Below are 14,181 nucleotides of genomic sequence, written 5' to 3'. Positions count from 1 at the left end.
TTCGGATAGAAAACGCTTATGTGTGTTCCAATCATGGCAGACTTGGTAACAAACAACAAAGACTATTTTTGGACAAATGAGGATAAATAATTTCTTCTTGATTTCAAAAAGTACTGTTTCGAAATACATATTGGTACCTGTACCAACATTTTGGAATCGGAACAACTCTACCTCTGACAGGATATGCTATCCAGACCAGTTCCAGGCCGGGTTTACACACCTATGGGAAAGACAAGTGTTCCATTTATGCATTTATAATAAATGATAAATGGGTTATACTTGTATAGCGCTTTTCTACCTTCAAGGTACTCAAAGCGCTTTGACACTATTTCCACATTTACCCATTCACACACACATTCACACACTGATGGCGGGAGCTGCCATGCAAGGCGCTAACCAGCAGCCATCAGAGGCGAAGGGTGAAGTGTCTTGCCCAAGGACACAACGGACGTGACTAGGAAGGTAGAAGGTGGGAATTGAACCCCAGTAACCAGCAACACTCCGATTGCTGGCACAGCCACTCTACCAACTTCGCCATTTCTACTTTGTTTTTTTAATTTTTCATGCAATTGGGAAGTTAAATGATATAGCATCTGTTGCACTAAGTTACAAAAATTGTTAATATTTTATTTTCAGACACATGGATGGAGAAACCCGCCTTTGGCACAGCGCTGGATGAACACCTGAAAAGGAGTGGGAGGGAGATAGCCCTGCCCATAGAGGCCTGTGTCATGATGCTGTTAGAGACTGGGATGACAGAAGAGGTAATTGGCTGAAGTAGTGTGGAGTTGTCGAAACTGACAGGTTTTGCTCCAAATGTGTTGTTTTGTTGCTCCTTTTCAATCTTTTCTCTTTTGATGGGGGACAAACCACATGGTACAGTACCAAAAGGTGGAGCTTGACACCATATTCATTGATTGGTCAGCAAAGAATTGTGGAAATGGAAAGAGAAGAACACAAAATGTATACATGCGGGGATGGTCAAGGTTAACTTTTCCAAACTGTTCTTCTTCAGAACCGAACTGTGCCACTTTGTGAAAGTGGTCCAAATTTCACAAATGATGTATTTTGTAATGTTGTTCAGGCTTCTTGGAGTAGAAAACAGAGCAATACATTTCATATACCGTAAATGCATTCATTCAAAATATGCAAGTTTATCCCACTTTACACTCACAAATGACAACTGCAGTTTCTTTTCCAACAAACTCTGCTTCCATGTTTCTTGTTAGAAACGTATGTCATATTTTATGACATAAAATATATTCCTAATTATCTTTTTGTATTAGTCATGCAGAATTTTTCCCACAACAGATTAAAATGGCTTTTCTTTCTTTTAAGATGATCTAGCTGCCAGTTTGTTTCCTCTTTTGTATTATTAAAAAATCAAATAAGTATAGGGAAACTGCACTTTTTTTAAATGTTGCCTATCATTTACAATCCCTATGTAAGACAAGAACACACGTTTTTTCTTTTTTTATGCATTCTAACTTGTGATGATGTATGGCAAGTCTTAGAAAGTCTGAGGTGGCTAATAATGCAGCTAATGTGAGTACTCTATTCTGCACATGAAGCCCTCTAAATAACCGTACAAAAAGTGGCAACAATACTCTATTTACATCTCGTGATCTGAATATTAACCAAGACACAGACAATCTCTTTTTAGCGATGCATTGATCACAGAGAGCTAACTAGTTTATGCTGCTATATTGACATATTGATCCAGTGAGCTGCTGCTGCTTCGCTTCTAAATTGGTAGAAGTTAATTCTAGGTTATAAATCATGCCTCTCACCTGAATAGGAGAAGGTTGTGGCTATAAACTGAGAAATGGTCAACTTTGAAATCCAATTTAGATCCAGAGATGACGAGAAAGACACAAAAGACGCTCATTTGCGGCAACTTTTTTTTAACACTTTGTGAGGATTATGATACATTTTTCATCTCTACGGGACAATATGAACATACCATCAGTCAGCATCCCACTGAGGGCAGACATTTTACAGTAAGTGATTGTTTTTTATAAGTTTTTTGTATTTTGTGTTAAGCAATTAGCAATACTGATGCGTGTTGTTTAGTGTTTCACTAGAGCTACATCTATTAAAGGGAACTGCACTTTTCTGGGGAATTTTTCCTATTGTTTGCAATCATTATAAAAGACATGACAACGGATGGAATTTTTAAATACATTCTAACTTACAGCGGCGCAAATTGGATGTCCTCATTCCGCCCATAAAATCCAATAAAAAAGCACCAACAACACTTAATTTCCATTTCGTGACTTGAATATTAAGCATGTATTAGGGCTATTGTTATTATAAGCGCTAACACAGACAAACTATTTATAGCTGCGCCGTGATCACTAGCTTGTGTGTAATGTTTACATGATCAACTGTTGAGCTGTTTCCTCGCTTCCTGGAAGTTTATTGTAGATCATAAATCATGCCTCTCATCTGGATAGTAGAAGGCTGAGGATGCCTTCCGACAAGACGGTGTTTTTTAAATGAATGCATCGTGTATGCTTTAAATGGATCAACATACGTAAATATGAAATGTTATTATAAATGTGTCTTACTACATTACATATATACTTACATCATGTATATAAAATCCAACGGAGGTGTTGGGATATTTTTTACGTTTTTTTAAGGGCAGAATAGAGCAGCTCCCATGGCTCCATTGTAAGTGGAATTTTGATTGAATGTATTTAATATTTAAAATGCATTAAAAAAAAGATCCATCTGTCGTCATGTCTTTCATAATGATTGTGAACGATAGACAACATTTCAAAAAAGTGCAGTTCCCCTTTAAGCACACAGCTTCTAAAACTTGGAGCTCATCCTCCTTATATTTAAGCTCAAAAATATAAGATTCTGGATAATAATTTGTCACAAAGTAGTCGTTGTTGTCTCTCATGAAGTTTGCCATGACTAGTAGTAGTAGTAGTAGTTGTTGTGTCTGAAAGAAATAACAAAAGTTGTGATGCGTCTGTAAAATCAATGTGCCACTGTGTGCTTAAAATACCAAAAAAATACTAAATATTGTGTTGATTGAGGTTTTCTTTGATGTTTTCTAGAGCATTTTGTATGCGGAACAGAGCGAATCCCACTACGTCTATTGTTAGCCGACTTTTGCTATTGTTTATTTACATGTTAGAATGCATAAAAAAAACAAAAAAACATCTGTTCTCAAAAAAGTGCAGTTCCCCTTTAAAAACTGACTGCTCATTGGTTTGTTTTGCTGTCGTTAGTCAAATAAATGCTGACGTAGCTCATTAAAACTCACACGGAGCCGTGGTTGCAATTAGTGTTTCCGCTAACTTGAAAGAGTGCTTGAAATAGCTTGTTCACATGAAGGTTGGCGCAGATGAGCGGATAGACAAACTGTAAACAAGGGAAACTTGTACGCTGTTCCCAGAGCAGGCCAATCGACATGATAATTGATGAAAAGGTTGTGATATTTCCCTCTTCGAAAACAAACTTAGAATACAATAGTTCACTTGTTTCCTGCTCATAAATCTGATTTCTAGCTGTGTGCAAAAAAGAAATAATTTCAACTGAAAAGCCTTATTCAGTATTTTGGTGAATCTGTTCTGTGCGGTGAACGTCTGAAGACAGCCATTGTTTACGTGTCAATGTAAATAGCGTGCTGTGCTGAATGCAGTGGTTGATATAGTGAGTGGCTTTCTTTATGTGCAACTGGGATTACAGACACTTTGTTGTTGTTTATTTTTGTGTGTCAGGGTCTGTTCAGAATTGCAGCTGGGGCATCTAAACTAAAGAAGCTTAAGGCGGCGCTGGACTGCTCCACTTCACAGTTGGAAGAGTTCTACTCTGACCCCCATGCTGTTGCTGGTATAACCAAAACCACAAACCTGACCAGTTTTGTTTTAAGTCAGCATTTATGATACAATTTTTGTGGACGTGTGATTTCAGGAGCATTAAAGTCCTACCTGAGGGAACTCCCAGAACCTCTAATGACCCACCAGCATTATGATGAATGGACCCAGGCATGCAGGCAAGGTTATTTTGTTGAAACAAATTTATGACAGATGTACTTCATTTTTTGACATAGCTAAGCTAGGTTCTTAAATTATTACAGTGTATCAGATCCAGATAAGAGACTTCAGGCCCTGTGGATTGTATGCGATAAGCTACCAAAGAACAACAAAAACAACCTGAGGTAAGCTGCGTCACCCTTGTTTCAACAATACATTAGCAAAACATCTGCATCAGTGACCATGAATGCTCCTGGATGTAGGTATCTAGTAAAGTTCCTGGCCAAACTGACTCAGGACAGCGATGTAAATAAAATGACTCCAAGCAACATCGCCATTGTTCTTGGACCCAATCTCCTTTGGGCCAAGACCGAAGGGTAAGTAAAAGATGATGACGATGGGAAATATTTAACACCTGAGTTGCTTCATAAAATGTATTTGATTCCATGTGGACATCCAGGAGTTTGGCAGAGATGGCTGCAGCTACCTCAGTGCATGTGGTGGCCATCATAGAACCCATCATCCAGCATGCGGACTGGTTCTTTCCTGAGGGTAGGTTTAGGTTGTTTCTACCCAGCTATTTGACACCAGGGATGAAGAGTCACAGCTTTAAGGTTAGGTACAGGTTAAGTTTCACAGACTTAAGTCCAAACTGAAACAGGCGAAATGTTAATCAAGCATTTGACGCCAAAACGGCTGTGTTGTGTTAAATGTGCCTTGTTTTGCATGACAGCTAAAACGTTTCTCCAACAACTCAAAATCCTCCCATGTACATTTCTAAATGCTTTTTAACTTGTTCGACTTCATGCTGTCGGATGCTAAAGTACAATTTGATATGATGTCTAATGAACGCTTTAAAGCACCGTCTGCATGATTCTCTCCATTGCAATCACCTGCTGTAATGCGCGCTGGTGCACGTGGCCACGTTTCAGCTTAGTCTCAGAGCGTGCATGGTTACGTACATGTCGTCGCAGACACCAGGAATTTGTGACATAGCTACAACTCTGCAAGATGGCTGTGACAAACATGATCTCTTTTACGTTTTGTAGGAGGTCCTCTCCCAAAATTAGTGCTTTGTTGTTTCCCCTTTTTTATCGCTGTACTCAACCTAACTGCTCGTGCCCCCCTTTCATCGCGCTCCACTGCTCCACTGGCCTAAGCTGTAGCAATAGTGTGGCTGTAAATCACAGTTGATATCATGTTTTTCTTCTTCAGGCTGCAAACTAGTCGAGCCGAGATCAACAGTGCCTCTGCTATTTGCAGCAAAGTAGTGCACTTCATTTTTGCCTCAATTGGTTTAAGACACAATTTGGCAACAGTTGTTTAAGATTATTAAGCATGTCCCTAAAGTAAACACCATTATATTGTGACTTTTAAACATCTAATTCACCTTTTATGTTTTATGTTAATGCTCAAAAATAACAAAGTTTAATTGGGAGCATCTACAAAAATTCTTAACATGACTTCCTGCCCATACTTGAGGTTTTTTAGGTCAGCAGGCTTCTTACTCAAAAACATGTGTGTTAGGCATGTTTCTTGCATTGGCATCAAGCCGCACGTTTAAGACCAATGACCCACAGTCCTCTCATGTTCCGGCTTGTGTAGTTGGTCAGACGCAAACAGCTTACCTACTTTAGACCCGTGTTTTTGAATCCTAATAAAACCTCAAATGTTGTTTTTTTTATTTGACAGATGTGGACTTCAATGTGTCAGGCATGTTTGCAATGCCTGTACCTTCATCTAATCACCTGGATTATGACAGTGGCACTATTGAGAGGAAGCGACCTGGCAGTTTGGTGGGACCAGACACTGACACAACACGCAAAGACAAGTAAACATCTCAAATTTTGTTTAATTAGGTTTTTTGATTTTTCAGCACTTTCCACACAGTATCACGCTGAAACCAACACTTTCCTGGCTTGTATGTTAGACTCAAGGGTGGTTAGAATTCATACACAGCTGCTGATACAATTTCTCATAAATATGTGCACTTTTTATGTCTACAAATTGTGATTAATCTCACTTGTAAATAGAATCTGTAACACTGTTCTCAATGGCTGCTTTCTGGGAGGTAATTATTTTTCCTGGTGAAATCATTTTCTTTTTGATTTGATCAATCCTGTGGTTCTCTGTTTGTCGCTTTCACTTTCTGACCCACCGCCGTCTCCCAGTAGCACCCCTAACAAGCATTCGGACCACACCCTCCGTAGAGGCAGCACCACCTTAGGTAGAAAGCAGCACACCTCACCTGCCTTCCAGCCCCCTTTACCCCCCGTGGAGATTCCAGGGCAGCAGGGACACGGCGCCGGGCAGGTCCCGCAGCCCTCGGCCGAGCCCCTTGCGCAAGCTCCTTCTGTTGGGACGGGTGGGCCTGACAGCTCCCAAAACTTGGCACAGGGGCTCGCCGCGCTAGCTGCCGCTCAGCAGCTTCTTGCGCAGCACACAGACGAACTCAGGTAAGAGCTGATTGTCTTCTGCTGCCGCTGCTGCTCCTGGGGAGGAAGGGGAGATAACATTTTAAGCGTCTTTTATACTTTTAGGAGTCACATTTTCAGGCCCCTTGTCTTTTCACAATCAGTAATCCTGCAGAAGCAGTACAATATGTCTGCTCTCATTCAGTCATTCAATCACCCCATTCTTCCCTATGCTTTCTTGTTTAAATCATTGTAATCCAACCGATAAACTATATAGTGTTGTCTAACTATGCAACAACTCTTGATTCTTCAAATGAGACACAAACGAGCATGTCTGTGCTTCAGCAAACATGACGCTAAATGCACCTAAATATATTTTTAGCAACCCAAAGCTTCGAGACCCCACAGCCGCTCCTACGCCCCTTCTCCAGCGAAATGGTTCTGGATCAGGAAGCCAGGCTGCTAGCCAGCTGGGCAGCGGGACCAGTGGGGCGGGATCCATGGGGTCCAGTCCGCATATGACGCGCAGAGGTGAGAGTCCAGAGCCTGGATGATTCTGTTGGAGAAATTGAGACATTTAGCCCAAAAATAAGGTGACGTTCACACTGGAAGGTTGGCTGTCCAGTTCAGAATTTTTTTGTCAAATCCGATTTTTGGGAAAAAAAATTGTTTTTAATGTGAATGGAACCTGACCTGTATGTGGTCATGACGTCGCACACACTGTAGTATTTACGTAAGTAAAAATGGTTTCAGCTCTAGTCAGTCTCAGTACTGCCGCAATTGTGGCAATTTCAAGGATTTTGTACAATAAAATCAAAATTTTCTGAACCAAATTATTGCGCAAAGAAGATTAAGAAGGACGAGGGCAAGTATTTTGGCTCTCGCAGTTTTATGGGATATTTTGCTTTGATATCTGCTTGAAGAGTGTGTCTGTGGGCGAGCACTCAGAGCTCGGAGTGGTGGAACATTCACTTAAGTTCCTAAAAAACATTAATTATTTCCACCTTTTTTCTGCTGTCAACTATTTTGTAACCATCTATTGTGGCACATAATTATGATAACGTAATGCTTTTTGATGACGTTCTGGTCGTATGAATGTGACCTAAGCGGGAGCATTCACATTGAGGACACATCACATTTATATCCGATTTATTTCTACATACGAAAAAGGCCTGGGTCGGATTTGAATAATTCTGAATTGCACTGTTCACACTGACATGAAAAAATCAGATACAGGTTGAAAATGGGAATTGACCTACAGTGTGAACAAGGCCTAAGTACATTTACCCAACTACAGTAGTACCTCACCTTAAGAATGCCCCAATTTAAGAGTGTTTTCAGATTAGAGATGTCTCTCCGCTAATTGTTATGCTTTATATTTCAAGCAAACATTTGGGTTACAAGCATCTCTGCCATTATTTGGCATAGCAAATGTCACAGTGAACCCCGTAAGATCCGCCCAAAACATCTGGTCTTATTTGCCAGCATTATAGAGATACATTTGTTTTTTCAAAGGAAGGTAGGAAGAAATTGAGTGTGAATGACAGTGCTGAGAAGAAGAAGTGGCTGATATTCATTGAATTTAGGAAAGAAAACATCTGAAACATGACCAAGCATGTACCTTTCTTAGGGAAGCAATTGGGGCGTACCATTGCGAGTCTGCACCATACTGAAGCAGAATGAGTCCAACGCCAGCCAGAAATGATAAAATAGTACCTAAACAGTGGACATGTATCCGTTAAAATATTGAAAAGCTGCTGATGGTGTGTTTGACAGAGAAGCAGCTGGAAGGTGCTACTGTAGACGTCCACTCTCAAAGATTAATGCTGTACATTATTAATACATTACTTCATAAAACTACTGTAGTTGTTAGTAGTACATTCTAGTATATTGTTTTTTTATACAATGTTTCTTATTTGGAAGTTATTTTTCTTTTTAAAGGGCATGGTACACTAATTAATTTGATTTCAAATTGTTTCAATGGGAGATTTTGATTTGAGATACAAGTGTATTGAGTGAAGGGCTTTGTTACAGAACCAAATAAACTTGTAAGTTGAGGTTCTACTGTATAAGATAACCCTGAATATTAGACAACCCCATTTTTATTTATGTATTTAAAATACAAAATAACTTTAATTCCAGAATCATGTTTTCAATCTTAATGAAATAACATAATAGTATAGTATATAGTATAGTATAGTATATAGTAATAGCTAAAAATTGGATATCATATTTCTTAGCTGCTTGACAGTTGACTGTTAAATCATTGAATTTCAAAATTAGCATCATAAATCCTCCTGTTGTCTTTGAGCAACTTTATTTTGAGCGTGTTTCTGTGTCAGAGCTGTGTCTTTTTTAAAGGTCAATTCAGTATCATTAACACTGCACATCTAAATGACCAATGAACACCATTTTCATATTGTTGATTGACGATGAATGCATTAAACAACAGGTCAAAAAAGGAGCAATTAGCATTTGAATTTGGCTGTTAATAAATAATATCAACACAGTGCTTTATTAACATTGTGATCATTTACCTTGCTGATTATTACAAGCTGAGAGGAGGCTTGCAACTCTTAACGGTTCGTTCTTTTTTTTTTTTTTAAACATAGTATTACATGCCATTGGACAGTAATGGTATTAAAAATAACCAATGTTCCTCCATCACTCTTCAGCTACAAAGAAGCAAGCACCTGCTCCGCCCAAGCCTCCAAACCTTCTCCCCAGTCAGCATGCGGCATCAGTGAACCCTTCTTCCTCTTTCTCAAGCACATCCCAGCCCCTCAGTCCCCCTCCAAGGCCCCAATCCGGCCACTCCCCCACCTCGCCCTCGTCCCCTTGCCCTCAGCAATACAACACACCCCGGCGCCACTCTAGTAACCAGCCTCCAATTCAAGCCCCCAACCATCCACCTCCAGAGCCGCCAACACAAGCCAGTTCTCCCAGTCCGATTGGCAGCGAACAGCAGAGCACGGACCCCTCGCCCCCGGACTCTCCCACACCTCCAGACACCCCGCCACCCTCCGCTGCCTCTTGCCAGGATGGGGCTCAGGTCGCCCCTCCTTCACCGTCTCCCTACCAGACGGGGTCGCTCCCCCGTCCCCGGCCCGTCCCTAAACCCAGGAACAGACCCAGCATTCCGCCGCCGCCACAGCCCGCCCCCATGGCCAGCGACAGCAACGGGATCTGCGCCACGCCGTACAAGATGATGGGTAAGCGTTGCTGCTAACACTCAATGTCAAGTTTGTCGCTCCTCCTCTCACTACTACTAATTGTTACATGTGCGTTGTAACACCTCCACAGGCTAAAGAAGCTCCTGTGAGAGGTTTGTAGTTTGCTGATGCGTGCACAGCGTGTCCATTTCATCATTGTGGTCATTTTACACCACCTGACACACCCTTCATTCTGCACATGACACGTGCCACTGACTTAGTCATTGACTAAAATTTTAGTACTTCTGTCAGCATGAATCATATACAACCTTCATGTATTTCCTCAAATAGTGACCGCCATACCCCAATTAATTGCCAGGTACGTACCTCAAAAAAAAAAGCCTTGGGAAAAATTAGGAGGTTGTAACGACCTTTACTATGACAGTCGGCGCCACCATATTGCATCTTATGTCACGGTAGATTTTATTACACCAAGACACATTACACCTGCACAGTAGACATCTTTACATCTGTTTAAGATAGAAATTAAAGAGTAAGTACTGCAAATTTAACATTGACACAAAAAGGATTGTAAAATTAAATCAAATCATCAAAACCTTTTTCTTTTGTTAAAGATTTCACATGAATAGTGTCCAAAAAATCAAAAGAGTCCTGTAATCACATCTATATTAAACGCTAATGTAATATATATTAATTTAATAATTATTTATTTTCAAATCATTTAGATTTGTTGTATTTTCTTGTTTTTTATTATAACTAGTGTTGTGTCAATGTAACACAATTTATAATTGTATTGTAATTAGTGCTGTCAAAATTAACCTATTGACAAAACCTTATTGCATTAATCATTTATACACGCATATTAATCACGCAATTAATCTGCCTTACCTTAACCGTGCATGGTTACCTGAATGTCAGAGCAGGTTGCTTTACAGTCAGTGTTCAGGTCAATGCATTGGTCAGTGCAATGATGAGTGAGGAGTCTCCGACTGGTGTGCTCACTGGCACATTTCACTTCTAAATACACCCCAACGGGACTCTTAGCATGTTTTGAACAAATAAATAATGTACATATAAATAAAAGATTACAATAGTTCGGATATAATTTTACAAAGCAATTGACAAAATATACAAATACAATACTTATTGATTCAATACTAAAAAAAGGGAAACCAAACATTTATTAAAAACAATTGTTGTTGAATGATTTTAATCCAAACAATTAATTCCTGAAAACAAAAAACAAAATGTATGTATGTATGTATGTATGTATATATATATATATATATATATATATATATATATATATATATATATATATATATATATATATATATATATATATATATATATATATATATATATATATATATGTGTGTATATATATACATATGTGTGTATATATATATGTATATATATATGTATATATATATGTATATATATATATATATACATATATATATATATATATATATATATATATATATATATATATATATATATATATATATAAAGGTATGTGGGCTTGTATTAAGCCTCAGGGAGTTGAACGCCCCTGCCTTACATAGTTCCGGGTCACCCTTGGGCAAGGTGTAGCACCCGAATGCCCCCCCCCCATCAGGGTTACGATACCCCCCATGAACTATACTAAAAGAGGATGCGTTACCCGGCCCGGAGGAAGCCCGGGGCCCTCCTCCGGAGCTAGGCCCGGAGGTAGGGCTCGTCAGCGAGCGCCTGGTGGCCGGGCTTGCCACGGAGCCCGGCCGGGCACAGCCCGAAGAAGCTACGTGGACACACCATCTTCTCTGCCACGTGGGCCCACCACCCGCGGTCGGAACCAGTGGGGTCGGGTGCGCTGCCAAGTGGATGGCGGTGAAAGTGGAGGCTCCGGACGGACCAATTCGGGGCAGCAGAGGCTGACTTTCGGGACGTGGAACGTCTCTACGCTGGTGGGGAAGGAGCCTGAGCTGGTGCGGGAGGTGGAGCGCTACCGGTTGGATCTGGTGGGGCTTACCTCTACGCATAGCAAGGGCTCTGAAACCACACTCCTGGACAAGGGATGGACCTTGTTCACTTCTGGAGTTGCTCAGGGTGTGAGGGCACAGGCGGGTGTGGGGATACTCACGAGTCCCCGGCTGAGTGCCTGTACGTTGGAGTTCACCCCAGTGGACAAGAGGGTCGCCTCCCTTCGCCTTAGGGTTGGAGGGGGGAAAACTCTGACTGTTGTTTGTGCATACGCACCAAACAGGAGTTCAGAGTATTCAGCCTTCTTGGATACCTTGCATGGGGTCCTGTATGGGGCGCCGGTAGGGGATTCCATAGTCTTGCTGGGGGACTTCAACGCGCACGTGGGCAATGACAGTGATACTTGGACTGGCGTGATTGGGAGGAACGGTCTCCCTGATCTGAACCTGAGTGGTGGATTGTTACTGGACTTCTGTGCTAGTCACGGACTTGCGATAACAAACACCATGTTCAAGCATAAGGATGCTCATAGGTGTACCTGGTACCAGAGCACCCTAGGCCAAAGATCAATGATCGATTTTGTAATCGTATCAGCTGATCTGAGGCCGTATGTTTTGGACACTCGGGTGAAGAGAGGGGCTGAACTGTCAACTGATCACCATCTGGTGGTGAGTTGGGTTAGATGGCGGGGGAAACCTCTGGACAGACCTGGCAAACCCAAGCGTGTAGTGCGGGTGAACTGGGAACGTTTGGAGGAGTCCTCTGTCCGGAAGGACTTCAACTCCCACCTCCGGCGGGACTTCTCTGCCATCCCTGTGGAGGTTGGGGACATTGAACAGGAATGGGCAATGTTCAAAGCCTCTATTGCTAAAGCTGCAGATGCGAGCTGTGGCCAGAAGGTCTTAGGTGCCTCAAGGGGCGGTAACCCTCGAACACCCTGGTGGACAGTGGTGGTCAGGGAAGCCGTCCGACTGAAGAAGGAGTCCTACCGGGGTATGTTATCCCAGGGGACTCCGGAGGCAGTTGCAAGGTACCGACGGGCCCGAAGGGCAGCGGCCGTGGCTGTGGACGAGGCTAAGCAGAGGGTGTGGGAGCAGTTCGGGGAATCCATGGAGAAGGACTATCGGGCGGCACCAAAGCTGTTCTGGAAGACCATACGGCACCTCAGGAGGGGGAAGCAGGGAACCATCCAAGCTGTGTACGGCAAGGATGGGACTTTGCTGACTTCAAGTGAGGAAGTCGTGGGGCGTTGGAAAGAGCACTTTGAGGAACTCCTGAACCCAACTACATCAGACACACCCTCCCTGATAGGAGCAGGGCCTGAGGATGATGGGGGATCGACGTCGATCTCTCGGAGTGAAGTCACTGAGGTAGTTAGACAACTCCACGGTGGCAAAGCTCCGGGGGTTGACGAGATCCGTCCAGAAATGCTGAAGGCTCTGGGTGTTGATGGGCTGTCTTGGTTGATACGCCTTTTCAACATTGCGTGGAAGTCTGGGACAGTGCCGAGGGAGTGGCAGACTGGGGTGGTGGTTCCCCTTTTCAAAAAGGGGGACCAGAGGGTGTGTGCTAATTACAGGGGTATCACACTACTCAGCCTCCCTGGGAAAGTTTACGCCAAGGTACTGGAAAGGAGGGTCCGGCCGATAGTCGAACCTCAGATTCAAGAGGAGCAATGTGGATTCCGTCCTGGTCGTGGAACAACTGACCAACTCTTTACGCTTGCGGGAATCCTGGAGAGGGCCTGGGAGTATGCCTATCCAGTCTACATGTGTTTTGTGGATTTGGAGAAGGCGTATGACCGCGTCCCTCGGGAGATCTTGTGGGAGGTGCTGAGGGAGTACGGAGTGAGGGGAACCCTGCTGAGGGCCATCCAATCTCTGTACAACCAAAGCGAGAGTTGTGTCCGGGTGCTTGGATGTAAGTCGGATCCGTTTCCAGTGGGGGTTGGTCTCCGCCAGGGCTGCGCTCTGTCACCTATCCTGTTTGTGATTTTCATGGACATGATTTCTAGGCGGAGTCGTGGCCATGGCGGAGAGGGTATACGTCTCGGGGGGCTAAAGGTTGCATCACTGCTGTTTGCAGATGATGTGGTCCTGATGGCACCTTCGGTTCGTGACCTTCAGCTCTCACTGGATCGGTTCGCAGCCGAGTGTTCAGCGGCTGGAATGAGGATCAGCATCTCCAAATCTGAGGCCATGGTTCTCAGCAGGAAACCGATGGTTTGTACAGTCCGGGTAGGGGACAGGACTCTGTCCCAGGTGGAGGAGTTTAAGTATCTCGGGGTCTTGTTCACGAGTGAGGGAAAGATGGAGAAGGAAATCAGCCGGAGAATCGGAGCAGCTGGGGCAGTATTGCAGTCTCTCTGCCGCACTGTTGTGACGAAACGGGAGCTGAGCCAGAAGGCAAAGCTCTCGGTCTACCGAGCTATCTACATTCCTACTCTCACCTATGGTCATGAAGTGTGGGTAATGACCGAAAGAATAAGATCGCGGCTACAAGCGGCCGAAATGAGTTTCCTCAGAAGGGTGGCTGGCATCTCCCTTAGAGATAGGGTGAGAAGTGCAGTCACCCGAGAGAGACTCGGAGTAGAGCCGCTGCTCCTTCGCTTGGAAAGGAGCCAGCTTAGGTGGTTCG

At 42.9% G+C, this 14,181-nt stretch overlaps 1 protein-coding gene across 7 annotated transcripts in view; it reads left to right on the top strand.

The window, feature by feature from the left end:
- Positions 1-14,181, top strand: part of arhgap17a (Rho GTPase activating protein 17a) — a 62,968-nt gene that overhangs the window by 46,538 nt on the left and 2,249 nt on the right. For 3 of the 7 annotated variants that reach the window (XM_062056111.1, XM_062056113.1, XM_062056109.1), the window contains 10 exons: positions 637-764; positions 3,738-3,849; positions 3,931-4,012; positions 4,097-4,177; positions 4,256-4,369; positions 4,453-4,544; positions 5,685-5,823; positions 6,164-6,448; positions 6,789-6,937; positions 9,082-9,618. In XM_062056111.1, the coding sequence (XP_061912095.1) occupies positions 637-764; positions 3,738-3,849; positions 3,931-4,012; positions 4,097-4,177; positions 4,256-4,369; positions 4,453-4,544; positions 5,685-5,823; positions 6,164-6,448; positions 6,789-6,937; positions 9,082-9,618 (1,719 nt within the window). Of the gene's footprint in view, positions 1-636; positions 765-3,737; positions 3,850-3,930; positions 4,013-4,096; positions 4,178-4,255; positions 4,370-4,452; positions 4,545-5,684; positions 5,824-6,163; positions 6,449-6,788; positions 6,938-9,081; positions 9,619-9,709; positions 9,732-14,181 lie in introns of all 7 variants that reach the window. The other 4 variants (XM_062056112.1, XM_062056110.1, XM_062056114.1 and 1 more) reach the window with 3 other exon arrangements.

Source organism: Entelurus aequoreus, linkage group LG08 (assembly GCF_033978785.1).
Source record: "Entelurus aequoreus isolate RoL-2023_Sb linkage group LG08, RoL_Eaeq_v1.1, whole genome shotgun sequence".
Taxonomy (NCBI): domain Eukaryota; kingdom Metazoa; phylum Chordata; class Actinopteri; order Syngnathiformes; family Syngnathidae; genus Entelurus; species Entelurus aequoreus.
The sequence above is the reverse complement of the archived record's forward strand: the minus strand, read 5'-3'. Positions and strand labels throughout refer to the sequence as shown.